We start from the raw sequence: 22116 nt of genomic DNA on the forward strand, positions 1-22116 counted from the left end.
CATGTGGCCATATGTCATTTGCTGCATGTCATGCGGCAACCTCTCTCTTTGCAGCAGACATGTATGTCTCAAAGGACCTCTGGTCCTTTGCCGCATGTCTCTTATACCCCCTTTTCTGTCAGCCTACCGTTCATAAAAATGAGCCACTAGTGCCGTAAAAAAAAAAAAAAAAACCTATAATGGATTCCTCTCAATGTGTACAGGGCATGTCTGACTGGGGGAAGAGTCCAACACGGACCCAGAACGGGAGCCTAAGCCTCCCTTTTGGGCAAGAAACACCTTAGAATCAGCTGGACTTTGTCATTGGCGGAAGAGACGTCGGGATTTTCATTCCGGATCTTCTACCCCTGTGACTTGATCTTGGTTGGATATAATTCATTAAAGTCACAGTTCAGTTTCACACAAAGCAGCTTTGGCCTAAGAGTTTTTGTCAGTGTGGTAGAATCAGGGTTTATTTAAAGACATGTAAATAAACTCACTTTATTGTTTTGTAAAAATTAATGTTTTCCTTCACACTGTGTAATATTCTTAGATTTCAAGAACTGTTATAAATCTGCATGCTAGTAAATGTAGTTCTTAGAAAATTCAAAATGGTCTAGAAAACTGCAGCCAGTGCACCTCTTCAAAAGGGGTGTAAATAATAATCGTTTTGTATCAATGCATCGATCCAACAGCCGACGATCCGATGGATCGACACGTCCGCAAGAGTATCGTTTTAGGTTTTTTTTCCTCCTGTCTAGTTTTATCCTTTTGCTCCTGTGTGTAAAACCTATTTTGTCCTTCTACCTCGCTTCCTTTAGCCACTACCCTCTTTCCGCTTGCAGACACACACTCTTGTATACATAGAGGCATTATTATTTCACAGTGAATGAGGTTTTCATAGGTCTAGGTGGAGCACAACTTTGCAACTTCTGTTATTTGTTGTTTCCTTTTAATATATTTATATATATATATATTTTTCATCTTTTATTTTTATTTATTTTATGGTAGCTGATATGGAAGTCCCAAAATCTCATTGTATCCGTTGCAGAATATAATGACAATAAAGGCTTTTTGACTTTGACTTAACAGCTTTAATTTACTTATTTCAAATTTGAAACATTATCTAGCCTGTAAGGTACAAAAAAATTAACCAATTAATCGAATTGAATCGTATCGTGGTGTATTCTTGAGTATCGAAAATAATCCAATCGTTGGGCAGGAAGTTGATAGTACCGGTAAATGGAATCGCTATGATTGGTGTGATTTACACCCTTTCTCTTCTAATAAAAGTAAGCTTATGAAGTCTCTGTTCTGCACTTGCAGCAATAATAGCATTATAATATTAAAATAATCCATGAATAATACTCTTGAGTAAGTCTAAAATTTTGACAGGGAGGTTTCTAAAGAGGCTAATTAACTACTTCTTCCACTGGAATATCAGCTGCACGTGCAGATTCTTGATCCTGCTGACAAACAGCTACAGTTACAGATAGACTGCTGACGGGAATATTTGAGCTGTTCTTATTCATGACTGGAAGAGCTGTTGTATCTCTCTCCTACCTCGCTATTTTATTGGTTTGTAGTTGTGTGCTTGTAGTTGTGTGCTTGTTTCTTACCATGAACAGCTGCAACAGCAGCACCAGCAAAAGCAGCAGGCGTTGGGTCGCTGGGAATTCTGGGTAGTGGTCAAGCCCCGGGCCTCTCCTGCCCCGCTCAGAGCCGAGGTCTCGCTGCGACCTCCCCCCATGGCCAGCTCACCCGCCCGCTCAGCTGGGATCGGACCTGTGTACTGCACAGACGGAGATCCACTGTGGTTTTCATTTCTATTACAGTAACAGAGCTTATTCATCTTATGTGTTTGTGGCTGAAAATACAAGTTAGTTTACATTCTGAAAACTTCTTTATCATGCAGAGAAGGAAACTCATAAAAACAATTTGACAAAGAGCAAACCAGCTAGTTAAAGACTAATACCTTTAAAAGTGAAAAAATCCTTACAATCTTTATGCATTTCTTTATTAAAATTAAAGCGTCTGAACTGGTTTTGCACGTTATTTATTGCACACACGGTCTTTGCAGATCACCTGCAGCATGCCCACTATTTGCATGTGCTAGTTTTTACAGAGTGCAGAAGCACTTTAGTGCTCCTTATTTGGAATCTTTGAAGATCAAAAACGTGTTTCAAGGAAGGATGTTGATCTTTTGCAATCTGCAGTGGAACATTAGTGACCTGATGCTACTTGTCGTTTCCACAAACAGCCATGATCTTCAGTGGTCACTGGAGCAGTTCTCAGTAAAGTGCATGTCAGGATGAAGAGTCAGCGCTTCTGTGTTTCAGGCCACAGTTGTCAAACTGACAAAGGGGGAATGCTAGGAGTACAGCATTTGGAGTCAGCTGAAGGAGTTCTGGCATGTGATAAGACTGCCCCATGGATGACTCCCTGTGGAGGTTTTCCAGAAATATCGCACTGGGAGCAGGACCTGGGACAGACCCAGAACCTGCTGAAGGGTATATATTTCTTTTCTGCCCTGAGGAAACCTTGGGAACCTTCATAACAAACCTGAATGTTGCATGAGATTAGAAACTTTTGATGAAAATAATTTACGCCTGTACAGATTTATTCTACATTGGTTTTCTTTCTTAATAACCTTAAACAAAATAAGCTCATTTTTAATTACACATATTTTATTAATTAAGGAAAATACCCTAACCCTAATAAATTGCTTTGCCACTATTAGTAACAAAAAATTTCATCATGTGTTTTTGTTTCTTTTGATGAATTTCTTTAGAAAAGTAATGAAACACAGTATATTGGGTCACACCACCTGAGAAATGCTTTTGGCTGTTCCAATGTGCGGGACTCCTGACCTCATCCTTATAGAACGCCTTTGACATGAACTCAAGTGGTGGCCGACTCTGGTTTTCTCATCCAACTATAAATTCTAACCCTAACCCAACCTTATCCCTTTCTCACACAGCCCAGGTAACCTATGGCTGTCTGATTATAAAGTGTTCACTGATCCGAAAAACTGAAGCAATATAAGAGAACCTCTACACATTGCTGCACGTTTCTGAGTGCTTTTCATTCTCTGGATGGACGGAAAGTAAAAAGACACAAATTAAAATATAAGTTCCTCCTGTCATATCAAATCATTTACAGCTTCTTTGAAGTGCTATGGTGAGAGAAACCCCTGGTGGGCCCCACACTCACATCTAGTACAAACTATTTTAAAGGTATAGTGGAGGATTTTTAAAAAGACCCGCCATCTCCACTTTAAAAATAAAAAAATCACACAACCCTGTACCCGCTCCTGAGAGGGAACACCTATTAAACGCATGCGAGAACATGCATGAACCATTTCTCCTCGTGCACGCTCTGCTTAAAAGTTGCTGCATTGCATCGCTCATACAAGCTTACTTACCAAAAGATAAAAAAAATGTCGCCACCAGTAAGTGAAGATGAGGACAAACACGTAGGATGGCCTTACGCAAACATATCACAAGAATTATTGACAATTAGGAGGACCACTTATTTTGATGATCCACCCAGAAAAACACCAAACTCCACTATACCTTTAAGATTTACACATAACTTTGTTTTTTGTTGTTGTTAGCTATTCATCTTTGGAGCTTAATAAACGATATGATCAAATCTGGCTCTTCTTTAGTCATCTGACTTCCTGAAAAATTTGTAAAACATAAAAATTTATGTCATTGTGCCTTTATTTGGCTAAATTGTTATTATTTAATTATACATTTGTTTTTTTTGGGCTCCTCAGTGGCGCATCGGGTAGCACTGCTGCCTTGCAGCAAGAAGGTTGCGGGTTTGATTCCTGGCCCGGGGTCTTTCTGCATGGAGTTTGCATGTTAAACCTTAGCATGCGTAGGTTTTCTCCTGGTACTCTGGCTTCCTCCCACAGTCCACAAAATTACTGTTAGGTTAATCGGCTTCTCTAAATTCTCCTTAGGTGTGAGTGTGTGAGTGAATGGTTGTTTGTCCTGTTTGTCTCTGTGTTGCCCTGTGATGGACTGGTGACCTGTCCAGAGTGGACCCCGCCTCTCGCCCATTGACAGCTGGAGATACACACCAGCACCCCTCGTGACCACAATTGAGATTAAGCGTGTCAGAAGATGGATGGACATTTATTTTTACAGGCAAGTCATTAAGAAAAAGTTCTTATTTACAATGGCCGCCTGACAAGTGGAGTAACCGCTTAGGAAAAGGGAAGTAAGGCTAAAATAAATACAATACATTAGTAATACATATATAAAATACAATAAAAAAAAAAAAACAGACAACCCAAAAATGATCATGTAAAGAAGCAGCTGCACGTGTCTGTGAACAAGGATGATGTAATTGTTTTGAAGGATGAAATTGAAATTAGTATATCCAGTTTAGGAATATTTTGCAGAGCGTTCCAGTCACGAAAAGCAGCAGATTGAAAAGAAGCAAGACCAAAAGTAGTGTAGTAATTTTAGATGAAGAGACGACCGGGTGTTGTAAGTGACAGGCTTTGGCTGCAGCAGGTGACCTAAATAAGGTGGTGAGCGGCCGGTTTTGTAAATGAAGATGAACCAGTGAATTTTGCGTTGATTGTGAAAGGAGGGCCAGTTGACAGATGAATACAGAGTGCAATAGTGTGTATTAAAAGGAGCCTTTAAAGCAAACCTGATGGCGGAATGATAAAGACAGTCAAGTTTTGATAGACTGGACTCGCAAACAACCCTATATATAATGTCTCCATAGTCTAAAAGGGATAGAATGGTCATTTGGATAAGAGTAAGTTTCGCAGAAGTTGGGAAGGAAGAGCAGTTTCTGTAAAGGAAACCAAGCTTAGCCTTGACTTTAAAACAATCTTCTGTCTTCAGCATAAGGTAAGGTTAGCTAATGTCCTAACAAAACTTGAACAGTAGCACCTAAACTTGCTCTACACTCGAATTAAAGAGTTGAATAACCTACTAAGCATTCAGTCAGTCCTGCAAATAAGTAATTGTTTGTTTATCCAGGTGTGCTAAGACTGTTAAACAAATAACCTAATATCAGAAGTCAACCAGTGTGAACCTTTTCTTGAAATTGGAGAAAAAGTATGGAGTGCAAGAAAAATGTCCACAGAATGATTATAAAATGAAGAGTGAAGAATTCAACTAAATGACTAATAACCAAAAGACGATTGAAATACCGGTAATATCATTTATAGTTTAACCACAACTAATTTACATTTCATTTTTCTATTTTCAAACATGGGAGAAATGAAAGGAAGAGATATTTTGATCTAAGACAGATGCAACTCGGGGGTAGTGTCTAAAGAGGGAGGGTAACACAGAGAGATGATAGAGGAGATAAGATGTAGGAAAGAAGAAATGGGTCTAAAAAGGAAAGAAGAGATTATAAAAACTGAGAGGACTGGAGAAAAAAACGAGAGAAACAGAGACATGATGTAACCCAAAGGAAGTGAAAGAGAGTGGGTATGGAAACAGACAAGGCAATGTGACGCATCATGTGATTGAGCTGTGATCACACATACAAACTCACACACACACACATCCCAATGCATACGGACGCATTTTGGAATATGGTCTCAGTTGGTTTTTCTTCGGTATGATTTGAATTAGTTGTTTTAAAAAAAACAACACAATAGGGTTAAACTCTAAATGGAGTACAGGGCCAAATGTACACATAATCTTAAAAGGAGGTTAGCGACATAATTTAGCAAAAAAAAAAAAAAAGACAGATATTCCTGAAATATAATGTTTTCATTAGAATTTTACCTCAAAAAGATAAAAGCTATTCCCAAAGCATCTTAGGTCTGAAAAGGGCTGCTAACATGAGGTTAAAGGTGTGCCTATACTAACAGGCTTCTATTGAGCTTACACAAATAAGCAGATAAATGTTTAATAATTATTGAAAGATGTACAAATATTACAGAAAAATAAATTTTAATATTATCTATATACTGTAGAATTCTCTCAGTATTGAACATTTTAAAAGAATTTCAAATAGTCGCAAAAAAAAACAAACCCTAAATAAACACCCTTGACAAGAGAACAGATTCCTATATTAGGGCTGGGCAATAAATCAAAATGAAAATATGTCCAGATAGACACTTGATCAATATTAATAAAAGAAATGTCAGATTAAATGGTTTGTGACTTCACTGTTCCAGAACGCACCAACTTCTGGGGGATGTAGGCAAAGGGAAGTCCTCTGGCTTGGCCTTATCCTCTTAACCTCTCACACAAAAAACTAGGCAAGGCAGGTGACAGGGATGACCTCTTTTCAAAGATTACTTTCGAATATGATAATCAATAATTATCAATATCGACTAGAAAGGTTTGTAACATTAAACATTTTTTTAACCTTAACCCACAGCCATAACCCATATATTCAGAGGGAAAAGGTAAAAGAGAGTGAGAAAGTATTTTGTATTGCAGATTATGATGTCAGTATCCATAACCTAAATGATCACTAGAAATGTAGCTGCCATTCCGTTTCTGGCTTTTGAAAGTTGCACGTAGCACTTCTCCCTTTTCATCTATGCAAGAGCAGAAACAAAAACACAAATAAAAAAATAGCAAAAGAACCCTCTTGGCATTATTATCCAATCCCAGGTTATCTTTAACACTCTTCTTTCCTCCCAAAACAGAGGCATTGCTTCTCCCTTCACTTCGGTTTTATCGACCTCTCTTCATTTTAGGTTGGTCGGCCAGAAAGATCCCTCTTAAAGAGACAGGTTGTAAGTTTTTACCAAAAAATATATGTTTATATTAGCCTTTTAATTTGACCTGTTACGACTACAACATCATTTGATGAGCAGACTGACACCTCAGTAATTAAGCCCTGATGAATCTGTAAGCCTATTACCCTGAATGTACTCCGGGTAGGAAGTTATGCCTGCTGTTTCTGCGGATGTGACGTCAAGCACATCAATGAAAAATGGGTCCGACCTAGCAAACAATCAAAGCCTAATATTTTGTGGATACTCAGAAACGACCGGCATCCAGCTCATTAGAGACCAATGGCAACTCCAGGTAAGGTGACACCATTTCTTGAGTCAATGTCTGAACTCTAGAGTTGGTTCATTTGTCTCCATTGGTTTGGCTTAGACTCCTTAGCAGACATTTCTAGGCTAAGATAGGATTCTCTGTGATAACTCTGAGAATCAAGCCTGCACTTTAGTGACATTAATGTGCATCCATTTTACAATACATACACACATTACAAAGACACAAAGCAAATATCTGTGAAACCCACAGTGTACCAGAGGATTATTTCTATGGCAATAGGGGGGAATTGATATAAATATGTTTGCTTTTTTTGCTAGTCAGAAGGAAAACAACAACAATAAGAAAAAAGTTTACAACAAAATGAAATAGAAAAAAATCAAAAGTTGCCTTTGGTATTTTTGATTCTGTCTCCTTGAACCCCAGTCGGCCTCGGCAGATGGCCGCTCACACTGAGCCTGGTTCTGCTGGAGATTTCTTCCTGTTAAAAGGGAGTTTTTCCTCTCCACTGTCGCTACAAGCATTCTTAGCGTGAGGGATTGCATTTGAGTCAATGAGTCAATGTAATCAACTGGTTTTCCTTAGAAAACCAGTTGAAACCAGTTGATTGCATGATCTGCTTGAACTGTAAAGTGCCTTGAGATGACGTGTTGTGAATTGGCAATATATAAATAAACTACATTGAATTGAAAAGCATCTTCTTATCAACTCAAAACAAATGTATATTTATATTTACATTAAAATTCATTACATGTATGTGGTATTAGTTAGACCTTCATTTAAAAGCAGGTAGGCACTGAAGGGTTGAGTGGAAACCTGAAGGCCACAGGGTTAACTGAGCCCCAGACATGAAGGAGTACATTGCAAACTGAACCCTTAAAAACAGGTGTGTACATACGGCAAATGTTATTTTTTTAACTGTTATCCTAACTGGCCTTTTGAAATGAGTTAGGATTATCAAAATTATCCTTATTTGCTGGAAGCCAGAATAATGACCAGATTAGTGTTTAGCAGAATTGCTGTGTAATCTGCCTGTATTGTGCAGAGTCTTTGCCGGTCCCTCTGCAGGATTATCACAAATAGTTTGCTAGAATCTGGACCCATTCCTTCTATTAGAACTGGTGGAACCGAGTCAGGTTTGTAGGTCACAGTGCATGCACTCACCCGTTCAGCTCTGCCCATAAATTTCCCATGGGACTGTGATAGCCTCCTCAGAACATTCTCTTTGTTGTCTATAAGCCACTTTTCAACCAATTTAGCTCCATGCTAGGAGCAATTGTCTATTTATAAGACTCAATATCTGGTTTCATCTGTAAATCCATCCTATATAGCTTGTAGAACAATAGACTTTCTCCAGTGTTTGGGATAATTGTTCTGCTATATGGCTAAGTTTAGGAGTGGGGTCAATGTTTGGGAAGGTTAATGGTATAGGCTTGTTTAGTAACAACAACAACTGAGCACCTTGCATCACTGATCAAGAATCAAGGCAATGCAAAACATACAAAAGATCAGTGAATTTCCCTATTGTAAGACAATAAAGGATATTTCTGTCCTAACAGATGTCCAAAGCAATGTCAGTTAAGGAGTTGTGGACGAAAATGCATCCCTGCAACCCTCAAAGGACTTAAGTTACTTTGTGAATAAGACTGGGACAATATTTTTCAAAAGCAATGCAATACAGACTGTTAAACTCAGCACAGAGAGTCATTACATTTTTCTAATACAACCTATTTTCTTATATAACATAATATTATATTGTTTTTCTGGATTTTTGATGATAAATCTAAATAATGTCAAACCTTTCTGATGACTTTAAAATATTCCTTGCTAATTCCTTTACTTTAAAACACATGAGGCTAAAAATGGGTGTATTTAGTTTGCATCATTACCATTTAAACACCAGTGTATGACAAAATCCAGCTTAAAGTGCTTTACAAACAGGATTTCCCCCTACGCATAGGCAATGCCACCACCCTAACCCTGCAAGGATTAATCAGTTATAGAGGATGGATGTTTCAAATAAACATAGAGCATCCACTTAAATTGGATTTCAATTCAATCCAGTGCAATCAAGTATAATGGTAGCTATAATCTACATAAATGTAAAAAGCTTTATCAAACAAAATAAAAAAAAGATAACTCACAAGTATTTCTCGGTATTACCTTCTAACTGTTCTTTTGAATGGTTAAAACTATTGAATGTTGATAAGCATTTTATGCAATATGGAAAAAAAGGTTGCAAATCAATACAGACTTAAAAATGCAAACAAGACTCAGAAGCATAGTCTACAAGTAAACACATCCTCTTTCACAAGTAGCTTCAATGCTTTCTGAATTTGCGCCTGGTAGCACGAAGGAATGAAGTTCAATTGTGTCTACTGGATCTGGACATTTTAAATGGAGCCTAAGCAGAAGTTCAACTGAAAAAACTGATTGATTGCCTACATCCACCTACGACACAGCCAATCAGCTTTGAACCACACCTCCACAAAAGCCATTTTCCAAAAGTTCATTTTAAAAGGCTTCCGATCCACAACTTATCTGCTACCTAGTGCGCAGGCGGGATGCGCTGTGTGAACTCATTCAGATGACCCCGTTTCAACCTCCAGCCCCTCCTCCACCATCGTAGCTAAAATTTCATCAGTTTCATTACTCCGGGACTCTTACTGCATTCCGCGTTTCATTTCATCTGGTCTGGCAGAAGATCGCCATGTTGAGCCTGGTTTGCCAGAGGAATTTTTCCTCTCCACTTTCGCTTCATGCTTGCTCATCATGGACAGGTTCTCTCAACCTGTGTTATACAAACCAGACTTCCATCTTTCAGGTCCCTGAGTAAAGCTCTAGTATCAGCTCATAAAGCACAGCATACCGTCTCGTCAGCAGTCTACAGACTGACCAACTTCATTTATCTCCACTCCACCACTAGTTTCAGGCCTGGTGGGGAAACAGCCCTGTTTTTTTACTCCTGTTCATGCATATCTATCAAAATTCACCACTATGTTTATTCCCGAGGTCTGAGCGCCAAAGACCAAGTCATTGTATCAATAAATTACTACTAATTGTTTTTTCTCTTCGTGTGAGTTTTTCAGATTGAAATCACATGTATACAAACTAGCGGAAGATAGATAAACATGTATATTGCACAGTATTTGTAAAAACACAATAAAGGTCTGTACAACGATCATAACCTTGCACACAAGAAACAGGTGAGAGCTTTGTTTCAGTTTCCATTAAAGAAAAAAGAATTCCTGTGTAGAGCTTCTGCCAGATGTAGAGTCTGTGCAAGTTTACTTACTGCAGAGACACACACAGGCAGGCATAAAAGTCAAACATAATCAGTCATGTTGAGGTATACACACACACACACACCTACACACACCTCTACACACAAGGTTTACCTGATATGTCAGAGAAACGACAGGGCACTCCCTTACCTCCAGTTGTCACCCACCCCATCTTATATAACACAGAGATATCATATTGCGGCTTTTGTGTACATGAGTGTGCATGTTTTTGTCAGTGATTGTCTGAAGCTGAATAAGGGCAAGACTGTTCAGAAAGTATGTGAATTTATCTCTATGAGAGTGGCTGATTGTGGTATCATTGGTTTTAGATGACAGAAGGAGGACAATGTACAAAGACAGCGAGAATGACACCTTGAAAAAGGCGTATTTGTCCTTAAAGTATAATCAATTTCACAATCCTCCTTTCAGACGCTATAAAAACATTTTCTTTTTCAGTTAATTCAAGTTAGAGTTGTAGGACCCTAAGAATCCAGGTGACATCCATCTGTGTTGGAAGTAGTTTTAGAGTTGAAGGTAACCCAATCCAGGATAAGAATGCACCTGACTCACATTTAGAAGCTTCAGATAGTTTAAGCATTTTGTTTTTTGGGAATAAACAATCATCAACTGATCTAGAGACATCCTGTGATTTAGCTCACAAATATCACCACTATCAACAGATTGTGGAAAAACTCCTGGAAAGAAACGACTGTTGCTCTACGACGACACAAAGATCATTTGGAAAAGTTAGAAACGGCTGTGTTTTCTAATTCCTCATGTAGTGTGGTGTTGTGAGCTTGCAGCTTGTGCTGAACATGCCCCCATCCTGGAGCTGGCCAGAATTGGGGAGAAAGCCGCACAGAGCAATAAGCTTGGTGTGACCTCGCCGCATTGAAGGCAAGGGTGCTTGCGCCAAAAGTGTCCAAATCATACCGTCCCTGCCCCTGAACATTTTTTTTTTTTACAGCGATGGCCGTGCATCTTCGCATACAAACTTTTTTTTTTTTTTTTTTTTATAGCGATGGCCGTGCATCTTCGCATACAAACTCTCAGCTATTTATATCCATCTAGCTGGCTAAATTATACCATTAGGGGAATGAACTATGGTCTGAGAAAATTAAGCTTATTGGGCAGATATGAGGTTCCTTTAGTCCCACAGTCAGCTCCCTCGCAATTGTTTGGTTGTTACATCTTCTGTTCTCAAGTTCTGAGGTAGAACTTTTTTTCATGCTTAGGTTTTAAACAAAACAAAATAACAGAATATACACAGACTCATCTCAAGTGCTAGAAAACAGGCCCTGCTTAACCCAATATCCTACATTGGTAACTTTAAAAAATGGCTGAAAAAAAGAAGCCAACAAATTCCTAGACTGGTGATGCCTAGGCTAATTCATAAAAGTGTAAAGCTTATGTTGTCTGGAGAACTAAAAATGCTAATTTAACCCTAGTTAATTGGAGCTAAATGTTGCTCAGACTGAAATTTCTAGCATCAACACAATGCATCTATGACTATTCAGACTCTGTACAGTCTGACCTATAAGCCAATAAACTGAGGGTTGGTCCCACAAGCATAATTGTATAGTGTAACGTGAACGGCACTGAAACAGAAGAACAAAAGTAATACATTGAGTAGATTACATGTAACATCAGATGATATACTCCATACTGATATAGTTGAAATACATTAAGCCCTTCAGGTATGGAATACATTTTTAACATCCAATGCCTGCTTTTGTGCTAAGGATCAGTGGAGGATTGCTTCTGTCAATGTGCCCCAAGGCAGCTTTGGCTACACTGTAGGTCGCTACTATCAATGTACGAATGTCTGTGTCAATGGCTGATTGTAGTGTAAAGCGCTTTGGAGTCCCATGACTTAAAAACCGACTATAAAAGTACAGGCCATTTCAGGACTGTTGACAGTGGCATAAAAACACAAAAAACCTAAAAGATATTTTATAATCAGCCTTTCAAAGTAGATCTGAGAACATCAGAGAAAGCCACATTTCTCTACATTGCTTGCATAAACATATTATGTCAAGTCACAAAAAGATACTCACCAGCATCTACAGTGTCTACAAATAGACGATGGGGAAATCTAATGGTACCCTTATTTTGTCTGTCTTTTTATTTCTGTGTTTGTATTGCACCTGTTAGCCAATGACACATTCAAATACTAATGGGAACTATTTTGACTGCAAGGGAAACAATAAGCATAGGAGAAGCACCTTTGTCCTAGAACATGACCTAACAGGGCTGCGCACTTTTTTTGGTTCAAAGTTGCATATTTACTAAAACTTTATCAAATTTCATATATGTTCTTAAATATATATATATATATATATATATATATATATATATATATATATATATATATACACCAAATAGTCAAAACCAAAGGGTTCGGCACCACCAAGAATAGAAGTAATAGTAATAGTCGTTTAATGACTGAGCTGAGAAATGACTTCTTCTTTGAGCTTCTAAGATTGAAGCCAACAAACAAACAAAAAAGAAACAAAAAAAGGGTGCATGGGTTGCCCCCTTATTTTTGGATAGGTAGGTTAAATGTTTCCTGTTTCTAAGCAAAGGTTAGCAGTAGCAGATTTGGCAACTTGCAAATAATACGGAACAAGATTCATCATTTACTGCCAGGAAAAGTTCAACTTTTAGCCATCACCTTTAAATATAAAACATGCAAAACAAACAACAACAAAAAAACTGATGATGGATAGATGAAAGGATTGGAATACATTTCCAGGTATTTTCAAACAGAACAGATTCAGCAGTGAGGCATGTTCTGTGCTACACAGAATCACTATGCAGCGCACATTTCTGAAAATAAATGTGCTACTTTGAAAAAACAAAACATGAGCAGACATTTTCATAGCTACACAGTAATCACCTTAGAGTTAGTGAACTGGTACACTCCCCATCCCTTCAAGCTTTGACAGCACAGATGGGCTTGCATACCATGCCAATAAAGCAATATGAAATTCAAATGAAGACAACAACCGACAGCCAGTTTTTATTTTTTTCTGTACAGCATGTCCATCCATCCACCAGCTCACACACAGTCCATGCACAGCTGCAGCTAACAGCAGGCCTTAAGTAATGAAGCGCTCATTTTCAATATTAATCTGTATAATCTGTCCACCTGATCACAGTGGTCCAGAGTGTGTGTCTATGTGTAACTGTTCACAAGCACAAATTAAGATGAAGAAAACATTTTAAATCTTCTTATGATTTTCTGACAATGTTTTTTTAGAGATATATAGGCCTTTTTGTTTCATCAAAGGGATGCTCAGCGCATTTTAGAAAATTGCTAAGTCCACCCCAACCAACAACGCATCTTAAACCTAGCAACAAGATGGTGAAGAACTGCTAGCTGCGTCAGATAAAAGTTTTATCAAGTTAAAAACATAAATGAACTGCTCTGGGTTTGGAAATGTACTAAGAACACTTCCTCCAAACAGTTCTTTGTTCACATCTGCCCACATGACCTGTACCAAGGGGGTAAACAAACCAGGACACTGTTATGGTGCATTCAGTTCGGACGCGGTGTCCGCAGTAATGTCTGCGAGCACCACAGGGAGTTCAGTTGCTTTGATTAGCTCCTGACTCAAGTTAGCATCACACTTTTTTCTTGCTGTTACTGCAAATGTATAAATGCATAATTGCTAGTGTTGTACCAATACCAGTATCGGGTGGGGGCCCAATCCAGCACTAAAATGGTGGTATCGGTATCAGCGAGTAGAAACAAATAGGGCACCAATACCATTTTGAGAGCAAAAACTTTATTCAACTATTGTCACCTATTCCAGGTAGGTTCTACTGGATTCACTTTGTATAAGTCTTTTTTCTGCTTCTCAAAGGTAGGCAGCAGTTTGGCAAAGCCATGATGGCAATTTGCATCCAAGTAGTATGCAGTTCTTCATACACACATCAAGTTAAAACAGATGGTATCGGTATCGGCCAATACTGCACAGCCAGGTATCGGGTATCGGTATCAGGCCAAGAAATGGAATCGGCGCAACAATAATAATTGCATAAAGTAATAATTTTCTTTCGTATCCGCGGTTTATATTAATCAAAATCTGACAAAGATTTAACTTTAGGGAGAATGTTTGAGAGATTAGAGAAATTAGGTTGAGCTGTTAGAAAAATTTAATCAGCAGGTAAGAAATGAAGAAATAAACAGAACTAGGTGTTGGTTAGTAGAAAAAAAAAATCTTTAGTGCAAGAAGTTGATGCAGTCAACTGGTTTTCCTTAGAAAAAAAAATGCATCAACTTGACTGTATGATCTAGTTGAATTATAAAGTGCCTTGAGATAACATGTTTTGAACATTTGATCCTACCATAACCTTTTACAGAATAAGACCTAATGTGAAAATAGTGCTTGTACACTTTTAAATCAGAAATATATATATATATATATATATAGCACATACTGCTTTACAATGTTAGGAGAATGTGCCTCGAGTTTATTAATGCTAAATATCACAATAATTTTTTTTGTTGTGTAGATAGAACGGTAGGTGTCCATGCAATTGACCAAATGGTGAACTGAACAGAAATATGTGTCACTTAGAATACAAATAAAGTTCCCCAAGTAATACATAAGCATTCATCAATTTTACCAAATTATTTTCCTGGAAATGCTATTCATATATTATGTGTCTCTTGTTCGTGATGTAAAATGTTTCTCACTGTTTATAATTTTCCTACCTGATAGATTTTAAGTTGACAAAGTAAATCCTTACAGTTTTTAAAATATTTGTAAAATGATCTTTTATTTTGACTCCACTCTGCTTCCCTTCAGATTCCATGGTTGGTTCCAAAACCAACACAATAACTAAGTTTAGTCAACATCATACAGAAAGTTTTCTTTGGTTTCTAAATTATTTTTCCATTTTTCCATTTACAAACCCTCTCTGCCGCTTTTAATTTATTTATATTGCATTAATTCAGAACAAATGTCAGCTCAGGATATTTTAGAGAGTGAATTTAATCCAGTCATACTGACAGATTGATCAAACGTTTTCCATCGAAGGAAACCCAACAGACTGACTTTGCAGAATTTCTGAATGACCATGTAGCAAAAGAGGACAGTCACTTGCATCCTGTCATCAACTTTGAAGCAATCCCTCACACCGAGCCTATAGGAACAGCGGGGAGTAGGACTCCTTTTTAAACAGGAAGAACTATAATCTCTTAACTTTTCTATTTTTATTGTTATATCAAAAATCAATCATTAAATAATGATTGATATTGAATAATGGATTAAATAATGGATAGTTATAATGGTAATGGATAGTTGTCCAATCTAATCATAATGAAGAGGTTAGGAATTCATCTTCAGATCAACATTGTTAAGCAATGGAAATTAAAAATTCTTGATGACCAGTGAGACTTCTCGGTTTCTGGTCAGAAAAGAAATTTAATGTTAGGGCTATGGAAAAAAAAATAAATTTGGTTATATATCAGAAGCCTGATATAATATTGATTTTTCAGTTCCTAATATCGATTTAAAAAACAAAAAATGTTACCTTAAACAATGAGGGAAAAAGGGGCTACCTCTGAACCACCACTCTGACAGATGCTGTGGTGCCCTTTTGTTGTGCAGTGTCATATCTGTAGTTGCGGCAATCACAGTGGAAGACGTGGACTGACTCAAACCTCAAACAACACGGACACCAAAATAACTAAATGATCAATATCTTCTGATGAATATATATATACAGCACTTGATTTTTTATCATTACATTTAATTTTGCTAACTGGGAAAAAAATCGCAATATATATTGCAATATCGTAACGATATTGTATTGTGACCCAAGTGTCGTGACACACATTGTATCGCAACACCCATGCCAATATTCACCCCTATTTAATGTGTTTAGTCATTTTTCTTTTTGCTCTTTTTTTCCCTCCAAGCATACGATATGCTTTAACGACTCACAGCCAACAGTAGAACAGTAGTGAGGAATCATTCGCTGTAAACGGAATGGAGCTTCTGCAACCTTCTGCCCTGACATGTTAAGTCTCTGATAGAGCTCTGCTAATATCCTATTAAAGCACACCCACATGCAGCACTTCTTATTTGCTTGATCTGTCCTCCACTTTTTCTCAAATAATATCTCACAGACCGCTTGCTTACACACACCCTCTTTACAGCAGTCACACATTCAAGCAGATGCGCAATAAGTGGCTCTATAAATCCAGCTTAACGGTGCACCGAGTTGACAGACTTGATGCTTTTCACCAAAGGGTTGCGGCGACAAACCATAACTCCCCTTCAAATTTTTCTCCATTCCTTATAAGGAGAAGATTGTTAAAAAACAAGCTCACTCTGATTAGATACACACCATTAACTTAAAACCTTTACATGAGCAATCAATGTTATCAGACGTTAATACAGGCGAACATGTACCCAGTTCTCTAAAAAGCTGCAGGAGAGTAGGCTCAGCACAAGCTCTGGGAATCTTTTTCCTTAAAACACGAAAGATGACGTAAGAAAAAAAAGAAAATGTTTTGTCTATCTAAAGAAGCTTTTTAGAAAAAAAAAAATCCTTTGCCTTCAGAGCTGGTGATAGGAAGTTGAGGTTACACAATCTGGTGGTCATTTCCTGGATGGAAATCATCAGCTTTAATATGAAAAACACAAAAAGTAAACAGAACAATGTTGTAATGCACAAGCCATCATTCTTCTGATTAAAAAACAACATCAAAAAACAACACTGCAAATAAAATAAAATAAAAAATGTGAAAGCTTTGACTCCACTGAGAATCAAGCAGACAGAATCTGTAGCTGATCCACATGTATAGTATGTCACATGTGGTGAGTTATTCTGATTTTATCAGCTGCAAAAATCAGGACTGCATTTCCTGCAAAAATGTATAGTTTTCTTAGAAGCAAAAAAGTTGGAAACAAAAGTTATCTTAAATACTCTGGTTAAAAAATCCAGGTGACTTTTTTTTAGAAATAACTACAGAGGCGTTCTTAGTTTAAATTTACTAACAAAGCCACCTACTGACAGCAGTTTTCTATATCATCTGTGCAACAACTCATCATCTGTTGAGCAGTAGTCACCAGAAATAGATGCTATATAGAAGCAACGCTCACCAGAGATGAGATGATACAAGCCTGGACCAACGCGGGTTTACTGAATGACAGAACCGATTCGTCTCTCTTTTGTTCTCTGCTCTTTCTTTCACCATCTCGCAGGCGACATGTCTTCACTCCAACGGAGAAGCAAGAGATGAGAGGCGGCCCAAAGCAACAGAAAAAAATGAGGGATGGAAACACTGAGGCAGGAAACAGTCAAGAGGTATTGTGACACACGGGGCTTCTTGATTTCTTCACGAAACTTGATGAATCAGACTGGGTGTCCACAGAAACACACACACAAACCCACATGCCCAACCCTGTCAGCCAACATGGAAGGGGCTGATTTTTTAAGCTTTGTTTGCATCAATAAAAGCAAATCAGCAAAAGAAGAAAAAAAAAGAGAAATCAGTTTTTACATTCCAGGTTTCTCTAACTCAAAAAACGGTATCATTGAGTCGAGTCTAGACTTGTTGATCTTTTTTTTTATAAGCAAAGAAAAATGACTGAACTCCCTTATCTTCATGCTAAAGTAAAGCTCTAAAATCCGTGAAACACGTAGGAAGGTTTCTCCACAAATATGACCAAGTGTTAGATTTCTACCTTACTACCCTTGTTTAACCAAAAACCCTAAACTGCATATTTTTATCGATGTAAACCTTCATCTGCTAGAAGGGGTGGATATGCTAAAACTGGTCAATTAAGTTATTGTTTAAAATTTAAAATCTCTCTTTAAAATGATCTGATTGTTCCTTTTCTGGAAAAGTGTGTAAAAAGGAAAATCAATTGAGAAGAACAAATCCTGTCAGGAAAGTCAAAGGACTGAAGTTAAGCAAACATTTCTACTTTAACCCTGCTGTATAATCTTGCAAAAATTATTCCTAAAGAGGAGAGTTTGTTTTTTCTGGAAACTTAATGTGGTGACAGACGAGGTAATTTTTTTCTTTACTGTCATTTTTACTCTGATTTAAGACTTTGAGTGTATATAAAGAGGTAACCCAGTTGTGTTTTAGTTATTTAAAGACATCTTGAGGTAGATGTATGGATACATTTTTTAAATTTAATTTAAAGCTTTAGAAAGAAGACAGCAAGTGGTGTATCCCGTTTGAATAAAAAAACAAAAAAAACAAAACAATGATATTTACATGGAGCCTATGCTCGTTAGAAGGCCAGCGTGTCCTGTTTTGATTTTTGTATGGACGCTTATAAGCCAGTGTGGGCAAGGCACCAAAATGCATGGCACTTAAAAAACATAAATCAAACAAAACAAGCTGGTATCCAAGTACAAATTCTAGATCTTGCAGCTTTACTGGGAGTTCCAACTAATTTCATGTTGCCAAGTCGAAAGGATTGGTCTATTTTTGAATCCCTTTTAAAGAGGCATTTTGTCAGTTTTTACTGAAAAATATCTTTAAAATAGCCTTTTTATTTGACCCTTTATGAATAAAACTTTGTCTGATGAGCAGACTGACACCTCAGTAGTTCAACCCCAATGCATCTATAAACCTGTAGCCTATTTTCCTTAATGTGCTTTGGGTCAGTTCGGAGGATGTGACATCAAGCGGATGTTGAATGGTTCCAACTTTGCAAAAAATGGAAGCATTACATACTAGATGGAATTTGTGGATACTCAGAAGTGACCGACATCCAGCTCAACTCAGGTACCGATGGCAACTCCAGGTAAAGTGAGAAAAGTAAAAATGAAAATAAAAACTGAACAAGCAGTTGAAAACTATCATGCCTCTTTAAGACCCAATCCCAATACAACCTCTAGCCCTACCATGCCCAAATTGTGCCCCGTGAGAGTAGTTGTGTCCTAATAAAACCAAACCTCTTTGCATGTTGAAGTCACGGGTATATATGCACAAAATGCGGGCAGGTATCATACAGAGAAGCAGAGCATGCATGAAACGTATTATTTATGTTTTCACTTTGTGATTACGGGTCGGATCGAACTTTATTATTTACGGGTCTGTGCAGTCCCAGGTTTTAAATAGGGATAATTGTGGGTAACAGCTCGGGTCTTGGTTCTGAACTCAATGGGTTTGGGCAGATGCAGTTTGAAAAAAATCTGACCCATGCAGGACTCTGGTAGGGGGTATAAATCTAGCCTAAAAATTGATATATATTTGAGATGGTGACTTTCCAGGGAAGAGCAAACAGTTTTTTTTACTGCAAACATTAAGGAGTGACTTTCCACTTTTGAAAGACAAACAAAGCCGTTGGCATTGCTGCTCTGTGTTCACCTGATTCGGCCGGGTGGAGCAGTGTTTTTGAGCTCAGACAGGGACAATGTGAAATCAGTATGATACCGACTGAGAGGGCACAGAAAGAGGCTGTCAGAGGTGCCCTTTTCTGGAGCCATGGTGGGAGATTAGAGAAACCCGCCAGAGAATCAAGGTACCAGAGTGAGGAGAGAACTTAGCGGCTAGCCAGTGCTAGCTCAGAAGGAGAGTTGGGAAGCAGAATGATAGATCGGAGAAGCCTGCTATAGGCTTTCCCTGCCAGATACTAATCATATCAAGGACTTATCATGCTTTTTTAAATCTAAGTGCATACTAACAGTAAATACGCAGTCATTTATGTACTATAATGTATATGCAATGAGGGGTGTCCCAATCCTAGGGAAGACCACAAAGCTCCAACTCTACTGGCTTTAGTTCCGGGGTGTGTTGGTAGTGTGTGAGGGCTAATGGTTGAAAATATGGGGTGCATTGGGATTGGGCCTAAGTGATGCTTTCTAGGTAACCAACAGCATTTATTTGTTCTCTGCTTATGTAGGGTACTTTATGATTTGGTTTGTACTTGTGGAACGCTGCACAATATATCAATTAGCAATCTAAGATCTAAAGTGTGTCGCAATGGCTGGGGACTGCTTGCATGCAATACTTGGTTTGGATATCAAATGTCAAAAGATCTGCATTAAAACTTTGTTTAGACTTCTATTTCACTTGATGCATTTAGCTTTACATTTACCAGATGTACAAGCTCACAATAACTTTGATAGTATAAAGCAAACAAAATAAAAAAAAGACTTGGTATCATAAATGCAACTGCTGGTAAAGATTCTCAGTCATCCAGGTCATATTCATTCCAAAAAAGTTTCTAAGCCAAAAAAGGCTTGGTTTTGGTCCACTCTATTAAGCCTCAAACTAAAAGCTAATTCTGATATTTTGAATTGAAAAAGCTTCCTGGATGGGAAGCGAAACGTCTTCAAACTTGGAAACAAATTCCAGTGGATTTTTTTTTTACTTTTTTGGAATGCATACGTGCAGCTATTATGTCACAATTACTTATTTTTTCATTATGCTGTGAAGTTGCCAAACTCTTTTACTAAAAATGCAGCTCTACCCTCAGGTTAAACTGAGTAGTAGAAAAACTAATTTGAAAAAAAAAAAGGAGCAAGAAAAGAGAAAGAGGAGCAGTAGATTTACCAGGACATCCGCCATGCCGTGAGGGTGGGCAGTCTGTTAGCGTGCGAGTCGTCAGGGATGTTAGCAGGCTGGACACATGCATGTCATCCCCCCTTCTTCCTCGGACCTCTCCTTTACAAACACACGCAGGCACGCACACACCCACACAAGCGTGAGAACACACCAAGGAGAACATACAAATGTGTTCACAGACATGCGTTTGTGCAAAATTGAAGAACAGAAAAGCACAAGATGCAAATTTATCATACAAGTAATTAAAAAAGTAAAAGCAAAGACAAAAAAAACCCCATCCCCAAACATTTAAATACATGGAGGAGCACCCGCACAGCAGCATATATAGCAGCCACAACATGCACAAGAAACCCAATGGAGATAAGAACATGGTGTGTACACCGGCAATACAAGCACACACACACACACACACACACACACACACACACCCAAACAAAAGAAGAGAAGAAAAAGGCCAAAGTGAATGTGTGTCCCAATTCTGACCATGAATTCTATCAATTACATCAGTTTCTGAATAGTTCAAATTATGTCAAAATGTTAAATTAATGACTATAAGAATTAATTTAAGATATGTCAAACTTGGGGCTTAGAAGACAAAAACATGATTCTATATGTTTCAAGTATTAAGAATATTTTTCAACATTGTTTAAGAAACCTTGGCATATCCTACCCTCTCTGTCGTTTATTACAATAAAAGACAATCAGTTACTTTAATATAAAATATAAAAATGTGAAAGAAAGAAAAAATCAGCCCTTTACATTAGTGAAATCATTTAAAACGCTCATTAGAGAAGCACTTTTTTTTTTAAATCTATGAACTTCAGACTTTCAATCAGTAAAGTCTTAATAAAAAAAAAGATTTTCTTAAAGAAATTCTTATCCATCTGGTACAAATCCAATTAAATACTTGTGAGGAAAGTTTAAATGTAGATGTAAATTGTATGTACATTCTATTTTACAGTGCCTTATAAAAGTATTTACACCTTTTTCTGCATATTAAGTACAAAATGTAACATATTTTACTGGGATTTCATGTGACAGACCATCACAAACTGACATATTAATAAAGCGAAAGAAAAAGCATGGCTTTCAATCTTTTCTATCCCTGTAACTGTGTTGCAAAGTCATTATTTTGCAGGAGAACTTTGTGGTTTAACTATAAGAGTAATTATTTTAGGATGTCTCCTCAGCAGCTTTGCATGTAAAAAAAAAAAAAAAAAAAAAGATATTTTGTCCATTAAAGCGTGCTCCCTGAGGCAAATAACTAAGATATTATTTGAAGTTGTGCAACATATTTCCA

At 37.6% G+C, this 22116-nt stretch overlaps 1 protein-coding gene across 5 annotated transcripts in view; it reads right to left on the minus strand.

Moving 5' to 3' along the window:
* LOC107094981 (regulator of G-protein signaling 17-like) overlaps positions 1-22116 on the minus strand; it is a 51448-nt gene that overhangs the window by 11305 nt on the left and 18027 nt on the right. For 2 of the 5 annotated variants that reach the window (XM_015390927.1, XM_015390926.1), the window contains exons 1-2: positions 17389-17533; positions 1599-1771 (exon numbers count right to left, since the gene is read on the minus strand). In XM_015390927.1, coding sequence (XP_015246413.1) covers positions 1599-1729 — 131 coding nt within the window. In that variant the 5' untranslated portion in view covers positions 1730-1771; positions 17389-17533. Of the gene's footprint in view, positions 1-1598; positions 1772-17388; positions 17534-20804; positions 20916-22116 lie in introns of those variants that run through there. The other 3 variants (XM_015390924.1, XM_015390922.1, XM_015390925.1) reach the window with 2 other exon arrangements.

Source organism: Cyprinodon variegatus, unplaced genomic scaffold, assembly GCF_000732505.1.
Source record: "Cyprinodon variegatus isolate N-32 unplaced genomic scaffold, C_variegatus-1.0 Scaffold518, whole genome shotgun sequence".
Classification (NCBI taxonomy): domain Eukaryota; kingdom Metazoa; phylum Chordata; class Actinopteri; order Cyprinodontiformes; family Cyprinodontidae; genus Cyprinodon; species Cyprinodon variegatus.